Consider the following 21503-nt stretch of genomic DNA (forward strand, 5'->3'; position numbering starts at 1 on the left):
TTACGATGGTAATAAATACACTATTCAAAATCGAAATAAAACTCAAAATCGAAATAAAACATGTATTTTGTGTAGAGATGATTTTTTTTTCTTTTTTTTGCTTGTCAAATTTAAAATTTATTTTTGGTGAAATGACCTTAAATTTGGAGTGACAACCGTTTTTTTTTTTTTGCTTGTCAAATTTTCCAGCCCCTTGCCCCCCCTACCCTTTGGGAGAGATTTCTGCACTGCTCTTGCCAGAATCTATAGGGCGCCAGCTTACGATCAGATATCGTCATTAGCAACAGTACCTCTCGAAAGTTCTAATTATTGCTGAGCAAGATGATGGTAAGCAATTTGAAATCCTGTGTCATCGATGAAATCGATAAAAATTCGCACCATTTTTTTCTAATGTTACGTTCTACATAATTTTTTTAATTCTCAGTTTCAGTCATAATCGATTTAGATAATGCGAAGTATGTGTATTTGGGGCTTGAGTTCACGTGTGTATTTACTTTTTGTATGGGCGTTTTGTTCAGTCCGTCATGTTCAGTTATGTGTTGTTTTTCCATGCAAGTTGGAGGAGTCGTTCCTGCCGCTTAAATTTAGATTTAGATCTAGGCCTACTTAACATTACGGCTAGGAGCCAGGGGGCTAGCGTCTTGAGTCTTCTCCCGGTCTATTTTTGTTTGGCAGATCTCAATTTAGATACATTTAGGCCCTATTCATTATCTAAAAAAAACTTCAACACTAACATGACTAACAGACAACAGGCATGACAGGAAAAAGAAGCTGGTGCGTGGCGATGCAGTTTTGCACTTTTGTTATGTTGGTCCATGCGCAGTGAGTCACCATCGGCTATAATTGGCGGACTTCGACCTTTCTACTTTGAAAAAAAAATTCTTACCCAAATCTTTGTGTGAAATGTAGATCTATTCTAACTTCCACAAATCCTTTCAAAATGAAATATGAAAAACTTTTCTCCTGAAATTTGATGCAAGTAGGCCTAGATCTCACAACGAACAATTGTCCATAGACTGTGTACAACGGATAGATCGTCTCCGCACAGCGATTCGAAGACCGCTGATTGGTCAATCGCGCAGATCACGTCATGACCACGTGGTCCCAAAAATAATTCCTTCGGACTGCGTGCGGAAGTATCGATAGCGATAACGATATCCGGTCGCGTTGTGTACGCCGTAAATAGTTTTGGTTCGTGATCGGATCGCTCCGGTATCGATCGAAAATTATCGAAACTCTGCAATTTCATGCATATTCAAGCGACGCTCCGAAACCCGGAAGCCAATTGACTTTGTGCACGTTGCGATAGACTCTACAAATTCCAACGAACACGATGGCATATAGACGCTAATTCGTAAGATTTTGACGGAAAAGCAAGAAGTAATCGAAATTTGCTTACCTGTGCAGTATCGGTGAGAAAATAGATCCTCCGAGAATACCTTTCATAATTCATATAAAATACGGGAAAGTGAAATTCTAGGTCGATTTTGGTACGAGGTGATAGAGAATTGCACACTTGTTTTGGTGGAATTCTGTGTGGGGAAATAAAAGGCTTGCACTGCGCATGCTTACTATATTTTCATTCATAAATTGGTTCTCGGCAGGGGCTGGATGACGTCATGTAATAAGCAAAAATGTACACGACCGCTACGTTCACGCTCCGCTATCCGTTGTACACAATTGTTCGTTGTGGATCTTATCAGGCCTAAGCTGAGAATGTCATGAATTATGCACTTCCGGAATGGCGACACAATGAAGGGTAAATTTTGAGTTGCCGATTCGAAACATCCAATACATTTATGGTAGGGGGTCCTAAAGCTGCGCGGGTCCTAAAGCTACGCACCATTCATCGCGCATGCAGTTTTTAATGGCAAATGCGCACTTTGTGTGGAATTGTGACTGCAGAGTGACGAACGATTCCTATTCAATTTTTTCTACAGAGGCTGCAGTAAATCTCTAAATGCAGAGAACACCCACAACTGTTTTGAATTTTTGAGCTATATTCTCTTTAATTTCATATTATCCTATAATAGTATGAACATATTTTAGACATTGAGGCACAGGAAATTCTATTTTTCTGCATGATAAATCGAGTGCGTAGCTTTAGGACCCCTTCTAACATCGGGCGGCGAATTCAAGAGGTGTTCGGAAGTACACGGCGGGATTTTCGTATTAGTGAGTTTTGAGATATTTTGTTCTTGCTTAAAGATCTTTAGAATATTTGCCACAAGTTAGCGACAGATAATTTGTTCAAATATTAAAATTGGCATAGTTTCTATCGTTTGTAAACAAAGTGTGTAGCTTTAGGTCCCCCCATCATACAGAGACATAGACCCTATCGCTCATGCGCATACACACGCTCTGATCGTTAAAAGTGCATTGACTCGGCTGCATTGTTTTTATTTCATAAAAATATTTATTATAAAAAGAACTTGACCAAAACAAAAGGCAAAATGAAGGGTATTATTCTGTTTTGGCCTGAAATGCACCATAACGGGAAAAAATGATCTTAAAAGGATAAAAAACAGTGACTTACTTCGGCTGTCACGCAACTCCTACTTCCCTGGTTTATCCGAAATGAATACATATGGCAAGTTCCCCCAAGTCTGCGCAGTCTCCCTTGTCTGTGCACATGCGTATCTGCGTGATTCTAGTAAAAGAAGATACGCAACAAATGCAAACTTTACACATGCAATACAGAGACAGATATTCATTAAAAAATCTGACTCTAAATGGTGGAAAAATAATAAATTTTGGGCATTCCATGTGACGGCCTCGAAATGCAGCTTTTCTCATCAAAATACCCGAATCATGTGCAAAGTGCATTGCTGCGCAGACATTGGGTACCATTTTTTTTCAATCTGAAAATGAGTGCCAGAGGGTTTTTTCCAAGAAAATTCTATATTTCTTTTAATTTTTTAGGAGATATTTGGTACACATACTTATAATAATATAAGAAACATTATTATTTGAATGATTTTGTGAAATATAAGAAACATTATTATTTGAATGATTTTGTGAAATGATAAAAAAAATATTATTAAAAAATCATGTTAAATCTTAACTGAAATTGTTAGGTGCACAGACTTGGGGACCACCATAATAAATATATGGCCATTGAGTCTAGTCTTGAGGACGCAATGATGATGATTTTTTTAGATATGTCATATACTTCTTCATCATTGACGTCTTGACACTCTCTCCATAGTGTCTTCAGCGAAGGACCAAAACAAAGATGGATTCCCCCCAAAAATCCATCTTTTTAAACCGAAGTCAAGAGAATTCATTTAATTTAATTAATTCTTACACCTTCCTACGCCTAATGCGTAGGAAGGTTTTAAATATTACTATTTAAAAATGTAAAAAAATGAAGATTTCTTACCTAACTGATGCCGCGTAGACCCCTCGTTCCACATGTAAACAACGGAAATTATACAATAGCGTCGACCCTTGAACCGCTTATGTATGACGTACTTCCGGAAAGCAATGCCGTCTTAACGAACAATTTAGAGATAAAAAATCATATTTAACAAATATTAAAATTTATTTTGTGATGATAAATAATTTATATATATTTATATGAATTATTTATGATCACAAAATAAATTTTAATATTTGTTAAATAAGATTTTTTATCTTTTTTTTAGGAGCGCCGGCGCGATCGCGCTCCTCAAATATGAAGGTCTGGATAAGATCCTAGACTAGTGAGAAAGTTCACTTGGAACAAAACCAAAGATTTCTTCATTGTTATTGCATTTTTCGGCAATCCTGCTGCTAACTTAAATCCTAACTAAACCGCTGTGTGCTCTGGAAATATTGCTAGTATTGAACATGCGTATCTTTGGTTTTCAAGGGGCTAGATCTTTTGATTTTGGTCTTGTTTTAAAGCTAAATACTGGTGTAATAATACACATATAATACAATAATAAATTATGTTTTAAAATGTCAGTTTTTTAGTTTATATTCCAATCAACAAATTTGCATATCAAATTAAAATTACCTTAATTGAAAAGGAATTTAATGAGCAATATAAATCTGATAACTTATTAATGGTGTGGGCAACTTTGAACAAATGTGGATGCCTGAAATAAAGTGTATTGAGGGTCCTACCAATTTGAACATTTTCACTCATGAAATGTGAGTTCTTTCTACCTCATTTTTATTACCACATTAATTTAGAATCTTCACGAATTTCCTTTTAGAAAAAGTATACTTTTGTATGGATAGGGTGAATATTTTCAAAGTTATGACCATCTTTACACCAATAGTTGGCTATCATTAGATTTGTGCAATGTAATACAAATGGGGAGAGTTCAAGATGCATTGCCATAATTAAGTGTGGAGATGTCTACACTGCACCATAGTGTAAATTATGTTTTAATCCGGGGGCCTCATTTGCCCCATCGGTCATTTTAAGCGTCCAGTCATAAAGAAAGAGGGAAAGTGGTGAATTTTACCGCAGTACTGGCATGCAATGCCGTACAGTTTTTAAGTAAACTAAGATAAAAGTTAATATTACTGGGTGGGTACAGTACTTGCCTCTCTAAAGTGGCGATGCTCCTTTCAAAATTTTGATTTTGGGGTGCTGCTAGGTTTGCGCTCCTCCTGGCCATGTGCATTGAGCTATGAGACATTGTTTATACTCAAGCTTAGGAACTGTCTCTAATACCATGCAAACAGCAATCCCTTTGACTCTGGTATACTCGAGCAGTGAGCTTAAAAATTAACTTCGGGCCTTATTTACCCCAGGGCCTCAGTTACCCCACTCTCCCCATTTTGAATTGAAGTAGTCCAATGTATTCATCTCGAATAATACAAAAAATGCATAGCATCAACTTCTGGCTATAATGATTACTATCTTATATTGAATTCAAAACAGCTTGGCATTTTTCGTGTACTTACCATCATTCATCAATTTAAAATGAATTGAAAACATATCTCTGATTACAGCAACCACAGATAATCGTGTTGAAGGAAGGGACCGAGGCTTCTCAGGGAAGATCTCAGGTGGTCAGTAACATCAATGCTTGCCAAGTGGTATCTGATGCTGTCCGTACAACCCTCGGCCCCAGGGGAATGGACAAGCTCATCGTAGAAGGAAGTGGTAAGTTGGCATATTCTCGATACAATCCATCTTCTGGGCCCCGTAACACAAAGGTTAGCGATTAATCGCTAAATGAAATGGCCTATCAAGACAGCAATTGCATGCACATTTCCCTCAGTAGACTGACTAGGAACCAATCAGGGTCCCGTAACTCAAAGATTAGCGATTAATCGCTTAATAAAACTGCCTATCAAAATCACCGTTGCATGCGCATTTTGCTGATTAGACTGACGAGCAACCAATGAATATTGTTCTTTCAAATTAGCGATTGATGGCTAACCTTTGTGTTACGGGGCTGAGAATTGTTCTTTCATATTAGCGATGTATTGCTAATCTTTGTTGGAAGGTACATGTTGTTTGAAAAAAAAAACAAGATGAAAAGTTGAGGCATTTGATGTTGACTGTTGTAGTTTTTGTGAAAGCACCAAACTAGAAATGAGGGTTGTGCTTGGACTGACATCATGGAATGTTGATCTATCAGTAATGTGACTTCACCGTCTTTGTATAAAACTAAGTTGTGGTGTTGCTGCTGGTTAGGCAGTCTGATTTGTTCTCCCAACACCTTCAACAATCATTAGTATTATTATTACCATTTGTTTGGCGACACCAGTGCCTGGGAGGTAAAAAGCAAACTGAAACTCTGTGACCCAATATATCTGATTGGGGGAGTGCAGATGGACCACTACTCCAGGGTTTCCCCCTACTCTTATAAGAATAGTGCAGTGAGTTCTTAACGTGTAAAGGTGGTGACTTCACAGATGGAAGTCAGAATAGATGTTTTTAAAATTTCAATGATTATAAGCATATTTGCATGTAGACGTCTGATTTAATACAAAATATGAAATCTTTTGAGTACCGCAGCAGGAGTTATTAACCTGTTAAACAAGGTATTATCAGCTTGTGTGTCCTTGAAAAATAACTTGGTTGAAATTAATTAGATGTCACTAGTTCTTGTAGATTATAAATAACTATTTTCATGTCGCATAATATAGCAAAGTAGGCAATCATATTGATGATTATTATTATTTTACATTTTTGTTTATGTGCAGGTCGGGTTACGATATCAAATGATGGAGCCACCATAGTAAAACTTCTTGACATTGTTCATCCGGCTGCCAAGACGTTAGTAGAGATCTCAAAGTCACAGGATGCAGAGGTTTGTAGTTTACGTGATCTGGGCCCTGTTACATGAAGCTTGTAATCAAGAACAACTGCTAGGATTTGATGACAACTAACTCTCAGCCAGTCAAATGACAGGATTTTCTGTAGTTTAAAAGAGTAGCTTGAATCCTGACTGTTCAATGGCAATTATACCCTGGACTGTTGGTGAATTATTTCTGAACAAAATTGCCCTTATCATTTGCCAAAGAAAGAGAAGAAAATATTTTCCACTTTGCAAGTTACAAAAAAAGAGGTAAACAATGTTTCATTCAAACATTACTATTCTATAACAAAGAACATGACATTATCCCCTTCGTATTCTATATACTTAATTCCTTTGTCCCTTACTACACATAGGTTGGTGATGGCACGACAACGGTGACCCTTCTAGCAGCTGAATTCCTCAAGCAGGTGAAGACCTTTGTAGAAGACAAGGTCCACCCCCAGGTGATCATCAGGGCCTACAGGAAGGCCACTCAGCTAGCCGTCGACAAGATCAAGGAGATAGCTGTCAGGGTGCCCAAGGAAGATGTCGAGTAAGTCCTCCATGTATTTGGGCCTTTATCCTGAAGTCTGGGCTCCGTAACACAGAGGTTTTGATGAATTGCAAGTATGAAAGGACCGCACCAATGGGATCCCGGTCAGTATTTTGAACTGAGTGCGCGTGCAACGACGATCTTGATTAGTCAGTGCTATTTAGCGATTGATTTGTGTTACAGAGCCCTGGTTTAACCGAGACTGGTCTAACTCTGCTAAAATTATAGGAAGCAACAACTGACAAAATGTTTTCCTCGTATATTTGTTATCTTTACTGTGCTATTTTCTAATGCTTTAATGTTGTTAGTCAGTAAAGAATAATTTGAGAGTAAAAATGAGCTGATTCTTTGAACCTCTACAGTTGATGATTTATCCCATTATTGGCTGTCCAAAATTAAACCACAACTTCAGACTAGAGTTTTAATTAAACCTGACTTTCAGAATATGGGCCTCTGTGTTTTACAGTTACATGTATACTTCAATGGCTTTAATGGCAGATTCAACACGATTCAGGTGCCTTTGAGTAATAGGTGTCTTCTATCAAGTTTAATGAGTTGTACGATCAACATAATTATGATAATATTCCGAACATGTGACCTTCAGTGAAAAATCATTGTTTTAAAAGTTGTCAGTGAGTGGTTTATGCTTCGTAGTAAGTCCCAAATTAGATTTAAAACTTGTTGACCCATGAATTTTTTAGTCTTCGAAGACCTTGTCAGTTTTTATCAACCTGGTTCCAGCATCCAATGGCGGGCTTATATCTTCATGGCCAACATGTCTAGCTCTACCGATATCTACCCAAAACACATTATAAAATTTCCATTTCATTTGATTTCTCACGATAACAGAGAGCACAGGAGCCTCCTCAGGAAGTGCGCTGCTACCACCCTTAGTTCCAAACTCGTAGCCAGTCAAAAGGATTTCTTTGCTAACATGGTTGTGGAAGCAGTCAGCTGTCTGGATGATCTTCTACCCATGGACATGATTGGTATCAAGAAGGTCCAAGGAGGTGCTCTGGAGGTATGAGTTGTAATTTCATTGTATTTTGTATGGATAACATCGTAAAAATAACCATGGTACTGGTGACAACAGAAAATAATATGTAAGCAGAATTTAATAAATCTTACGCCACATAAAAACAATCAATAAATTATATCTCCCAAACAATTTTTCAGGAAATGTGAAATTAATAAGAGCTGCCAAGTAGTACTGATTGTCATTCATTACTGGAAATGGTTTCATGCAAAATACTGATTTCTGAAGATTCAGTTTTACATTTTTCATTCAGACCTAAATTTTAAAAAATTAAACTTTATGAATATGCATTCTGGCGTATGATAAATACTTTAGGATTGCTGCCAGCTATTTCCTATTGAAATTGGATTTCTATGCCAGAACTCGAACTTAACTTGGGTTTAAATACCTCACACATAGATTTATATTCAACCGTTACAATCTAGATGTTAGCCACATTAAAGTCAGCTGAGGAGATTGATACCTGTATCTCTCTTGGTGTTTCTAATGTGGGATATTAAACAGATCAGTATTCTACCAAGGCTTGCAGTAGACTGTTCTAGTCTCTGCTATCTTGGAACAGATATTGGTCAAACAGTCTCTTGAGAGTTGACCGTTGACCCCTTGTGGCTGAATGTCAGAGGTCATAGTTTTAGAGACTGACATTGAGTCATTTTCAAACATAATGTCATTTTTTTTTTGTCCCCCTTGGGGATATGGTTTTCTTATCATTCTTATTCATGTTCTTCATTCCTTTACCTGTTACATGTCCATTTTCACTTCATCCCCCTTTGTTTCAAGAGGTTTGGCACAATTTCCCTACTTTTGTTGTATTGTCCTAACAACGCCTGATATGAATATGAGCTTGAGTGTAGAAAATCAAAGTTTGAGATTTATATTTTTCATACAAAAGGAAACATTTGTGTCATTCTTCCTCAAAATTTCCGACAAATTTGTCTTTTTTAAAGGCAACGTGATATTGAAGGTTGATAATAGTTTTCCTTATATGAGCATTTGACGGTCTGAAATTTTTCCTAAAGTAAACCTATTTTACCAATCCCCTGTAGAAGAACCACCTGTCTATGAATACCACAAATTGAGAATCTGTTGAATAGGTTTTCCTGTTGGAATATGTTCAAAAAGAACCGGCCCATACAGACCACCTTGGCTCCGTAATACCAAGGTTAGCGATTAATCTCTAAATGAACTGACCTATCAAGACCTTTGTTGCTTGCGCAATTTGCTCAGTTGACCTAATAGGAACCAATGAGAATCGTTCTTTCAAATTAGCGATTAATTGCAAATTTTTGTGTTACGGAGCCCAGGGCTTAGTTACACAAAGACTAGCGATCAATCGCTAAATTAACTGACCAATCAATATCAATGATACACGCGCATTTGGTTTGAAATACTGACCCGTGACCAATCAGTGCGGTTCTTTCATATTTGCAATCCATCGCAAACCTTGTGTTATGTAGATTGATCTTATCTCAGTGAGGTGGACTTTATATACAGGTTTCACTGTATAATGAAAGTATGAGTACATGTATACCAGGAGTATTGGAAAGTGAAGTATTTGTTAATGTTGATATTCAATCATGTTTAAAAAAAAGAACTGCCAGTTTCTCACCATCTTCTTATTCTCTTCATCTTTTTCCCCTCCTCAGGATTCAATACTGGTAGCAGGTGTAGCATTCAAGAAGACATTTTCCTATGCAGGGTTTGAGATGCAACGTAAGAAGTATGCCACCCCCAAGATTGTTCTTCTAAACGTGGAGCTAGAGCTGAAATCAGAGAAAGAGAATGCTGAAATCAGGGTAGAGAGCGTTGAGGTAAGCGATTCAACACAAATTCTTCAAGGTGGTTTTGAATCCTTGGATTGCAATCATGTTTCAAGCTTATTTCATCCTCAGTCATGCGTATTACAGTTTGCACAATGGTAATAATGATATTCACTTTTTATGTAGCGCAAATTACAGCTAAATCTCGTAGAGCTCTTAAAAGTTGGAATGAGAAAGAAAGAAAACAATCATATTGTATATTGAGAAAGGGTCCAATAATAAGTCTGCTCTTTTGCCACAGGGAGCTTAATATATACGCTTGTTACTAGGTTTCTTTACTAATGAGCATACTGTTTATGTAATAAACAAAAACAGTGGGCTCATTAATGCTGTAACCTTTTATAGTAAAATTTGTCTTTCACATTATTAGACTCTTTCTTCATATATGTGTTCAAGTAAGGCCTCCTCCCCAGCTTATTTTTATCGTTCACACACATCCAAGATAATGCCAATTCATGATATCTATGTGTAGGGCTAACATATTCGAATGAGACCCAGAGGGGGGGGGGGGGGTATGGGGAGATAAGGATATTTCCAATGATGATACATCACCCCCAACACTGCAAATCATCAAAAATTGTCTTTTTTGTTCTACGAATATGATGTATTTATATTTTTAAAGTTGTATTGTGCATTGATATCTTTTCTATTTGCATCACAACAATGTCATTATTTGTTGGATTCAGGATTACCAAGCAATTGTCGATGCTGAATGGTCAATCTTGTATGACAAACTGGAGAAGATTCACAAGAGTGGAGCTAAGGTAGTCCTATCCAAGCTTCCCATCGGTGACGTAGCTACACAGTTCTTTGCTGATAGGTAAGAAGAGGCACCCTGTATTCATTTCCTGTTGTAATAAAAATAATAATAATAATTGGCATTTATATAGCGCTTTATCAATCTACGACTATTCAAAGCGCTTCACAATTATTATTACCTGGTCACTTGATTCATAGCATTCCAAGCAGCCTGTTAGGCGCAAACTTGCTGAACCAACCACAATGACGGTTGTTTCCTACCGGTACCCAATTAGCACCTGGGTGAGAGTGGCAAAGTGTGGATTGACGCCTTGCCAAAGGGCGCTAGGCCATGGTGGGATTCGAACACACGACCCTCTGATTACAAGACGAGAGTCGGAACCGCTACACCACGGCGGTTCCACATTGTTTTTTGCAGCAGTCCATGCATTCATCCAAGGTAATGATGGCAATTGCTTTGGATGCCCACCTTAAAGGTAAATGCCAGTTGTAACAATCTCAAAATGAATTCGAACAGAATCCCCCAAAATGGTCACCCGAGAGTTTGTATGTATAGATAAAATATATGTGCCAAATGACTGTTGGAAAAAAATGTATATTTCCTGAGAAATGAGCAAAATAAGCACAGAATTCCATGAAATGGCAGGTATTTTTCCAAGTATTATTAATGCACTGTCCCACATATGCCTTTTTGGTGTAAGTGATCATCAGAATTATCAGTTTTCAGCTAAAATTTCATGATTTCTCAAAGATAAGTTTATTTGATGTACCAGATCTAGATCTGTGATAATATTGTGGCAATTAACCTTGATTTTAATGACTTTCTCATGAAATTAGTTGTTTGCTGCAACTATCTTTTACCTGTAATTGGTCTGCTGCCCTTAAAAATCTCCCTATTGCAAACAGTGGCAAAACAAGGTGATTTAAAAACTTTGTGATATACATGACAAAAATCTTGCTTGTAAGAGCAGTATACCCCAGTTTCCCTTATCATCAAATCTCTTCTCCCAGTACTACGAACCCTATTGCCCTCAAGCATGAAATTTAAGTATAGAAACACCTGTTTCTTGACCTCGGTCCGAAGATAATACACCCCAGCATCAACGGTCACAGCAGGGGGCCACACACGATGGATTGCAATGTGTGTAGTTCTGGTGAGTGCATGGAGTTCCATGTATACACGCGTTGATAGAAACTTTTTCTTTCTGTCTTTCTTTCTTTCTGTCTTTCTTTCTGTCTTTCTTTCTGTCTTTCTGTCTTTCTTTCTTTCTTTCTTTCTTTCTTTCGTTAAGACTGTATCATTGCGTGAGTGAAAGGCATGCATCCCATATTTTCTTGCTGGACGGACAAAAACTATATGGGATGCATGCTAAGCATACCGTAATTTTTATTCCGCTTACTTTCCTTATTTCGAGGTCGATTTTCTTCGTTCGAAATTGAAAATGGACTAGTATTGGATGTCTGAATGTAATATGCCTTTGAAAACGTGATTAATATCGAATACAATAATTTCATTCCGAAGATCCTTCTACAGGCAGACAAGTCTTACGTAATAGCACAGCTGCTGTTTATCATTTCGTCCTTGGCTCAACGCTCGTTTGGCTGGCCCGTGGTGGTGAAATTGAGACAAGGGGATTTATCGGGGTTGGAAATGTTGTTTGAGAGTTTCCAAACGAAAAACGGGGTATCCGACCGCAGTTTGCAGTCCGAAGTGCGGTTGAGAATCAAACGGGAAATTTTCGTAATGTATGTAGAAGGAACTGTAATAGGAAGGACTTGTTTTTCTTGATTTTCTTTTACACATTTAGTTAAAAGAGATTCATTCAAATATGCTCATCACTGAAAACTAGATGATTGACGATCTTGTGTGATGTAAAAGCAGACCTGCCAACCAGTACGTTTTTGCAATCAAAATACAGCAGTACGTTTTTTCTTTAAAAAATATGTTTTGTGATTTTTTTTAACAAAATCATAATTTATTGAGAAAAATCATCTCTATATGTCTCTATTTCAGGTAACTTTTTTTTTCAGTCATTTTGTTTAAAACCAGGGTGAGATATACAGTCGCATTTCATAAGTTGGGTATGCAAAAAGGGTGGCGTATGAACAATTTTCCACACGGTGCCATGGATAAATTGTTGTTACATCACAGAATCTTGACCAAATTTATTGAGTAATATCTCATTTTGAAGCTAGAACTATAGTCTAAATATATTTCTATGAATTAGATCAATACAATATCAGGAACAAAAACTATAGCACATTAAGTATGAAGTAACAGGGGTGGTGGAGCCGGTGGATGCGGTAAATGATAAAATTCTAATTAAACCTAATTAACAACTTACTATAATATGTAATATGACTGATATCCTCATATTTCTGGGCATTTTAAAGCAGGAAACGACTAAATGTCATAAAAATTTGACAATTTTGAAAATATGCAGCAGTGGAATACATGTGTATGTCAGCTCTGATCTGCAACCTTATCAATTTGTAAACCAGAGAGATTTGGTTAATTATCTAATTTGTAATCTTAATTTTTAGTACAAATGTTGTGTATCATTGCAACAAACATTTCTACCCATGATGTTGTTATTTTGCCAAGCATACAAATACAGTGACAGGTATTTTGGGGGCAAAAATGTGAAATTAAATACTGTTAATTAATTATTATAATTAATATGCATAAAATAATAGATAATTATTCGATTTTTGGTACAGATTTAATCATTGATGTTTCAAGATTATATATAACTGCAAAATACTAGGGTGATCCAATGTTGCATTAACTTTTGACACCATTTTATGTGCAGCAGGTCCAATTTGAGAAAAACATTTCAAAATTCACATTAACATTGACATCTATGTAATAATTAGCTATTAATTAGTCATTTGAAGGAAAAGTAATGATATTGGAGACTTCAAACTTTTTCATTATTTAGAGAATGGTAATAGCTATAACATATCAAAAAATAAAATGTTTGACCATTTTTACCCTGTTCGCGAAATTGGACCACCTTATGACATGCGACCATACACATGTTTCAATGTTCTTTTTTTTTATCTGCAAGAGCATTGTGCATTTTAGCTTGCATGCAGCTTGAGCGCTGCGATGAGCGAGTGCGCCACGCAATTTAATATGAAATACACTTTTTTGGGGAAAAATACAGTTTTTTTTTATCACAGAATACAATTTTCCATTCCCAGAGGTTGGCAGGTCTGTAAAAGGAAAGTAGGATGGAAAGTAGCTGGAAGCTTTTTAATCGTGTTTGAAAGAGTGAAGCGTAATAGAGAACATATAACATTCGTGTCTTCTTTTACGTTGTTGATTCTCCTTGTCTGTTTTTTTATGCATGTAATAAGTCTGTATATATTTGATTTTTTTTTCATTTAATCTGTCCCAGATATGGATTTGCCACATTAAAGTCAGCTGAGGAGATTGATACCTGTATCTCTCTTGGTGTTTCTAATGTGGGATATGAAACAGATCAATGTTCTACCAAGAATTGCTGTAGACTGTTCTAGTCTCTGCTATCTTGCACCAGATATTGGTCAAACAGTCTCTTGAGAGTTGACCTTTGACCCTTCTAATGGCTGAATGTCAAAGGTCATAGTTTTGGAGACTGACAACAGCACTATACTTTTAATCAATTCCATGTTAAATCTAGAGAGTGTGCAATTGATATCCTCTGTTCATTCTTGGAGAATTAAAATGTTAGATTTAGATTTGTGGGAAAATTTCAGATAAAAGATGACCTGAAAACTACTCCATCTCAGCAAGCTCCTCCTGTCAATTTTTTTTTTTTACTGAAGACATGTGAAGGATATGAGTGTTGGTAAGATGTTTTTATTCAGATTAAGAGCTTTATGATATTGTCCACTAGAAAAAATGACTTTGCAGTCAGTAACAGAGACATTCTTTAAACATTCACTTTTTAATTCAGGGATATGTTCTGTGCTGGTCGGGTGGTCGATCAAGATCTCAAGCGTACCATGCAGGCATGTGGTGGCGCCATCCAAACATCCATACATAGCCTGACCGATGATGTCCTCGGAACGTGCGAGCAGTTTGAAGAGAATCAGGTTGGAGGAGAAAGGTAAGACTTTCATTTGAAGTTTGTAATGTAAGATAGATAATAATTTTCTTTGATGATGTTCAAATTTGTGAAACTACTGGCCACATTAAAGTCAGCTGAGGAGATTGATACCTGTATCTCTCTTGGTGTTTCTAATGTGGGATATGAAACAGATCAATCTTCTACCAAGGCTTGCAGTAGACTGTTCTAGTCTCTGCTATCTTGGACCAGATATTGGTCAAACAGTCTCTTGAGAGTTGACCTTCGACCCTTCTAATGGCTAAATGTCCATGGTCATAGTTTTAGAGACTGACATTTAATGTTTAAGGACATGCTGTTATTAAAAAATGATCAATTCTGCCATTGTAAACTGTTCAAATCACTTTTCATCATCACCATCACAAACTTTTACATCATCACCATTATCATCTTTTTAACATAATTGCCTCCGTCACCATCACCCTTGCGGCTATCATCGCCATTGACATCATCAACATCGTCTTTGTCATCACCAATGCTACCATTATAACGAATAACTCTGAATGCATTAAATTCTCCCTCTTTTTCTGCAGGTATAACTTCTTTACAGGTTGTCCCAAGGCCAAGACATGTACTCTCATCCTCCGCGGTGGTGCTGAACAGTTCATTGAGGAGACGGAGCGTTCCCTTCACGATGCTATCATGATCGTTAGGAGAGCTATTAAGAATGATTCTGTGGTTGCAGGTAAGGAGGTTGCAATCTCTTAATTACTATTCAAAGTCTGGCCAATGTATCATGATCGATGTGAGAATTATCAAGAACGATTCTGTAGTTGTCAGGAGATTGCCCATTTGGATTCACTCTTCAGAGGTATCCCATTTTCAGGTCACGTGGGTGGAGTAGATTATCAATCGCTGACCCAAGGATTGTGACGGAACTGGAAAAATGAATATTATACGTAACTGTTTTGATCAGCATACGGAGGTTGCAATCTCTTAATTACTATTTGAAGTCATGCCAATGTAGCATGATTGATATGAAATTTATCAAGAATGATTCTGGAATTGTCAGTGAGGCGATTGTCAATTGGGATTCACTCTTCAGAGGTATCCTATTTCCAGCTCACATGAGAAGAGTAGATTATCAATCGCTGATCCAAGGATTGTGACGGAACTGGAAATCACTAATACGTTACTGTCATGATCAGCACAGGGGCAATTTCTTGCAATATGTACATCCAGCACCTTACTCATGGGAGCTTTCCTAAATAGTTTCTCTTGCCCCAGGCACAGTCTGCCTTTACCCTGCAATTATCGCTTTACCTTATGAGGCAATTTTCATTACAAAATATTTATCATACAATTCTTTTCATGTTTTCTAATGGAAAAACATGTTGAATAACATTTAGCAAGATTTTCTAATATTTTTTAATTTATTCATATGTACAGTGTTCTTTATACAGGGCAGCCCTTTCAATAACAATTATTCTACAAAGGGGCCATGTCTTTACGGATAAAAACTTTGAAATGCGTGGTAAAATGCTGTAAATTTATCCGAATGTAATACAAGATATAGAGTACAAAACAATTTTTTTTAAGTAGACTTCTAATTCAATTTCCTTTGCAACACATACAGCTGTATTACTAGAATCTTGTCCATTCAGACCACTTAGTGTAGTAGGTTTCACGGTGCACCATGTATCTTTCTCGGGCAAATATTGGTCCTAAAAAAGACCAACCAAATTCGACATTTGCCCAAGAGAGATGGTATACATGGTGTACCGTAAACCTACTACACTATCCTTCTTTGCCATGGAAACCTTCAAAAGTTCAGACCACCTAAGGGCCCGTTGCATAAAACTTTTTTTTAACTGAGAAAACTGAGGTTGTTTTTACCAGAGTTTTTGCCCTGTGTTAAAGTCAAAGGCAGAATTCAGACTAAGCTATAGTTCTTAGTTTTTACCAGAGTATTCACAGGTAAGAAGTTTAATGCAACAGGTCCTAGAGTCGTCGAGACCACTTGTCTCCCTTGGATGGTCTTTATTATACAGGTTTTGCTGTAATAATGCAATAGTCGTTCATCTGGTTTCCATCAGTAATAGTATGCAGCGCTTAGAAACTATGTATAAAAGTGCTACGTAAATGTTGCATATTATTATTATTAGTAGTAGTAAAACACATTGATCAATTTTCTTCTGTAGGTGGAGGTGCCATTGAGATGGAGCTTAGTAAGTTCTTGAGGGATCATTCCCGAACCATAGCTGGCAAGCAGCAGATTCTCATAGGTGCATATGCTAAGGCATTGGAAATCATACCCAGGCAGCTTTGTGATAACGCTGGCTTTGATGCCACCAATGTACTCAACAAACTCAGACAGAAGCACGCACAAGGTAAAAGTTATTTAGTTTAGTTTGTTTTGTGAAGTCATGAACAAAAGACAATTTGTGAAGATTCAGAGCTGTAAGTGCACTGCATACAATGTGGATGTTGTTTGTTGAAAATCAGGCTTTAGACTCAAGTTATATCAAAAGCAAATGAACAGGATTTTCTCTATTAAAAGTTATGAATGTGCTGGTGTGAACTTGACTTTTAAGAATATGGTGATTAATCTCCTTCACTGTTGCACTAAAGGAATAATTCCCATTTTAATTGAAAAATTAAACACCTAAATTACACCACCCTATTCCACCCCCCCCCCCCCCGAGTTTTACCAGGAAATGACCTATTTACCATTCGCTACAACTTTGTTTGGGACTGCTACTCAAAAACTCACATTTGTTGCAGATTGTTACACAGAATTGTACAGAACTTAGTAGAGAGCTTTTCTTTTATGACCAAAATTGCTAATCAAATTTGACGAGCCAAATTACTCTCTGCTTTATACAGTAACAGAGGATGTTCCAGTATAGTATGTTATGTCGCATATTTCATGAAATCATGTTTTTGCCTGATTCCAAAAATGGAGAAATTAATCAGTGCTATATTTCTCCCTCCTAATCCTGTAGGTGGTACTTGGTTCGGAGTGGACATCTACAGTGAAGATGTAGCGGACAACTTTGAGGCTTGCGTGTGGGAGCCCTCTATAGTCAAGATAAACGCCCTGACGGCCGCCTCCGAGGCTGCCTGCTTGATCCTCTCCGTCGACGAGACCATCAAGAACCCCAAATCATCAGCACCTTCGGACGATAGACCGTACAAACCCATGGGCAGAGGCAGAGGACGGCCACGCTAACGTAACTTAACTTTCTAGATGATTATTCAGTTTTGTCGTCGTTAGTAAATGTGATCAATGTTGCGCTCCTCAAAAATAAACAGTGATAGATATGTGAACAATTCATTTCCAGCCAGATGTATGTGGGACCTTTCTGATATTTTTTTGTCTCTGCTTTCTCATTCATTGAAATTTTGTATTATGCTAGCCTGATCAGTTCGTGAACTGTGGAGAAAAAAAAAGGGGGTCAGAAATCTGAAATGTTTATTATTTTCAGGAATTGCACCTATGTCATTGTTCATGTATAAGTATGGAGCTGTTTGCTTTATACTCATATGCGAATGGTCAGAGGAGAAGATTGATTTTCCTCGTATACGAGCATGAGGCTATTTGGAATAAACATAAACATAAATTAATATGATGCAATATGAGTACTCTTCAGGGATTGGGTCATGTACACGGCCCTGTTCACATTACAAACAAATTGACGGCTTAGGTAAGGAAAATGATTAGAAACATGCTTTCAAGCAGTTTTGAAATGATTTTAAAGCTGTTTTTAGTTGAAATAACTTTGTGTTAACAGAATCGCTATCCATTCTCAGGATTCGATCACAATTTTCCATTTAGAAAGTGCACTTTCAACTCAGTTATGGAGCATTGCGGTCAGTCACTTTTTTCCTTGGCATTTAATTTGTGAACCTGATTTCATTCATATTTCAACATGTTTGCCTGTCGAATGCTAGTTTGTGAGCATTCATTATTCCACTCTTCAGTGTTGAGTAATGCAATTGGTATAAAATTAACAAAAGAGGGTTGCATTCAAAGAGAGCTTGGGCCCATTTAAAAAAAAAAGTTGAATTTAAACACCACTCAAAACAAATCAAGCACAAATCCTTAATATGCATCTTTCATTACTAGAGGAAGGAGAAGAAGAATTGGTTGAAAATCAAGTTGCGATTGATTTTTTGAGTTGCGTTTGATTTTTTGAGTTGCGTTTGATTGCAACTCTTTGTGCAACTGTCCCCAGGACCCACAACACTAAGCTCTATGCTTGATTGGAGGGCTCATTTCATTACATTGATCATTATGTGCAATCGATCATACAAACCAACCATACGATCAATCATTAAGTTTTGTGCTACATGCCCCTAGAGTGTGAAGAATTTATTCACTTTGATATTGATCTATTTTGCTTTTCATGGGCCAGTATTTGGAAAGTGGAATCTCTTTTATCTCTTATTTCATCTTTGCTCTTTCAAATGTAAAAAAAAATGGAAGAAAAGGCTCAATCATGATATATACAGTATATGGAATTTAGAAACTTGCACCTCTTGACCAACACACAAATCATAAATGCATGGTTTTTACCCAATTGCCAAACCAATTTCTGATTGCATTGACAAAACAAAATTTTCAGAGATCGCCTTGGTGATTGATTCAATGGTGAACAGGGGGAGGGGATTCATGTAGCATCTTGTTTATAGTTACCGTTACTGACCGCTGTTATAAGCTACTGAAATCCTTACATCTGATTTGCTGGAAGCAAGTTTGTCAGTAAAAATCACCGACAAGCTGCTCCGTTAAATGCTTTCCAGCAGGTTACAGATTGTTTAAACTAAAAAAAAGAATTAAACTTAATACATGTATGATCGACACATGTGGTCATTTGAAGAGATATGCAATGTATAGATGTTGGCACTAGTACACTTATTTTGTTTGAGTTTCCATGTTAATGCACATTCTCACAAGGTCACCGTGGAGATCACGAAAGATATTTATTTTTTGTAACGTAAATTATTCCTCTGTGAGGTTAAAATCTAAATGAACTTGAGAAAGCTGTTGTAAGTTTGACCAACTTGTGTTTCATAAACCATGAAGTTGCACATCAGGTCTTTAGGGAAATAGGGTAAAAGATGACACACATGTAACTTGATACAGAGTCTCCGAGAAGCCAGTGCGATTGCAAAAGTTATGGGGTCTTCATCGCCGGGCAGCAGACTTGGGCCTCCTGTTCAGATTGAAATGTGGTTTCCTGATTATCCAGAAACACACCAACGCCAAGAAGTTGATGTTTTTACAGTCTTATGGTGAAACATCACCAATATTAATCCTGACCTGGGGCCCGTAACACAAAGCTTAGCAATGATCGTAGAACATTTTTCTACGATTGATTCCATTGACTACAATGTAAAAGCAATCGTGAAATCAAGCGTGCGATAAATCGCTAACCTTTGTGTTATGGGACCCAGATGTGCTCTGAACTGTCAGTGTTGATTTGCTGAAATGGGATAAGGGTAGTATTAACCTAATCAAGGGCCGGTAAGATAAACAAAGTTTAGAGATTGATCATGTGACTGACTTTTACAATTGATTGTACACAGTAATTAGTGCAATCAATCGTGGACATCAGCTCCACAATTATTCTCTAAGCTTAAGGTTACAGAAAAAGATAGCCTAGGGCCAGTAACACAAATGTCAGCGATTAATACCTGAAATGGCCTATCAAGATCATCGTTGCGTATACATTTTGCTCCATAGACTGACCGGGAGCCAATCACAATTGTTCTTTCAAAAGAGTGATTAATCGTTAATCCTTGTGTTGGAGGAGACTCTAGACTTCAATTCCCAAGGGGGTCGTAAGAAGTCTGTTAAGGAACAACAAGTTCCATTGAAAAGGACTAGATTGTTTGCGAGTTTAGTTTAGCATTCATACTTGTGCTGAACTGTTTCCTCCAAGCAGTGATGCAGTAAGGGATCATACTCCCACATGAATATGAACTACAGTCCGACCTCCCCTTATCCGGATCTCTCTATTATCCGGACGCACACTTGCCGAGATTTTTTTTTTTTTAAATCTAGTACAGGTACGTGAGGAAATGAGATTTCAATCTAAACTCAATCCTATACATAAACTCACTTTGATTACATATATTTCCCAACATAGTCACCCTACACCAAACATATTTTTCATGAAAATATCTCGCCCAAATCACCAAAAGAACTTTAGGAATGATAATTTCCAGTAAATCAGGGTGCAGCGCAAACAATTCATCACGTTTCTCTTTTTGCTTCGCGGGAAAAACAACACATGTCTTGCTAGCTAACTTTAGGCCTCAATACGGACAGTGCCATCTATCATGTTTGAGCCTACAGTCAGTGGAACAATGGCTGACATTGCGAAGCTGCGATACCTGCCGCGATGATTTTTAAAACTTGGTTTCATCGAGTCATTCACTTTCTTTCGAGGTATGCTTGATGTATACCTCAGTCATTTTAGCAGGTAAATTATCCAAGAGTTTTGGCCATCGATCGATTTCATTTCAATGAAAAACACTGCCTATAATTTGCACTGACTCTGCAGTGAATAATACCGTACGCCCACTACAATAGTGCAGTGTAGCTACTGCCGGTGGCCTGCATGGGAGGCAGCCGGCAGCGCAGCTGCGTGTATTTAATATTGGGTCTCCCAGATCCGGATAAATCCCTTATCCGGATTGTTGCTGGTCCCAACGTGTCCGGATAAGAGAGGTCGGACTGTACATGGTTCCATCCAATATGCTAAAAAAGTGGTTTCAGTTGTACCATGGTAAAAAATTGTGGACTGCATACAGATTTCTTGTATTATCACGCATGAATTGAGTGCCCTTTACCCAAAATCTGCATTCATGATGAGATTTATCTTACTGTGCGCTATAAAAATAAGCGTAATTATGTTAACAAATTGAAACCTCTCTTGCGAATACAGGCCTCTGTGTCTCTCTGATAAAAGGCACAGTAATGATCAATGATATATTGAAGGGATTGGGTATGCACTATGCAAG

General features: G+C 37.3%; 1 protein-coding gene across 1 annotated transcript; it reads left to right on the top strand.

Moving 5' to 3' along the window:
* Positions 1-239: 239 nt before the first annotated feature.
* On the top strand, positions 240-19726 carry LOC121424824 (T-complex protein 1 subunit eta-like). Its single transcript, XM_041620622.1, has 11 exons — positions 240-327; positions 4951-5104; positions 6154-6260; positions 6623-6801; positions 7651-7822; positions 9484-9648; positions 10344-10477; positions 14361-14513; positions 15065-15216; positions 16673-16861; positions 17477-19726. The coding sequence occupies exons 1-11, from the start codon at positions 322-324 to the stop codon at positions 17701-17703; spliced, it is 1638 nt and encodes a 545-aa protein (XP_041476556.1). The 5' UTR covers positions 240-321; the 3' UTR covers positions 17704-19726.
* The last annotated feature ends 1777 nt before the right edge of the window (positions 19727-21503 follow it).

This window comes from Lytechinus variegatus, chromosome 12 (assembly GCF_018143015.1).
Source record: "Lytechinus variegatus isolate NC3 chromosome 12, Lvar_3.0, whole genome shotgun sequence".
Classification (NCBI taxonomy): Eukaryota; Metazoa; Echinodermata; class Echinoidea; order Temnopleuroida; family Toxopneustidae; genus Lytechinus; species Lytechinus variegatus.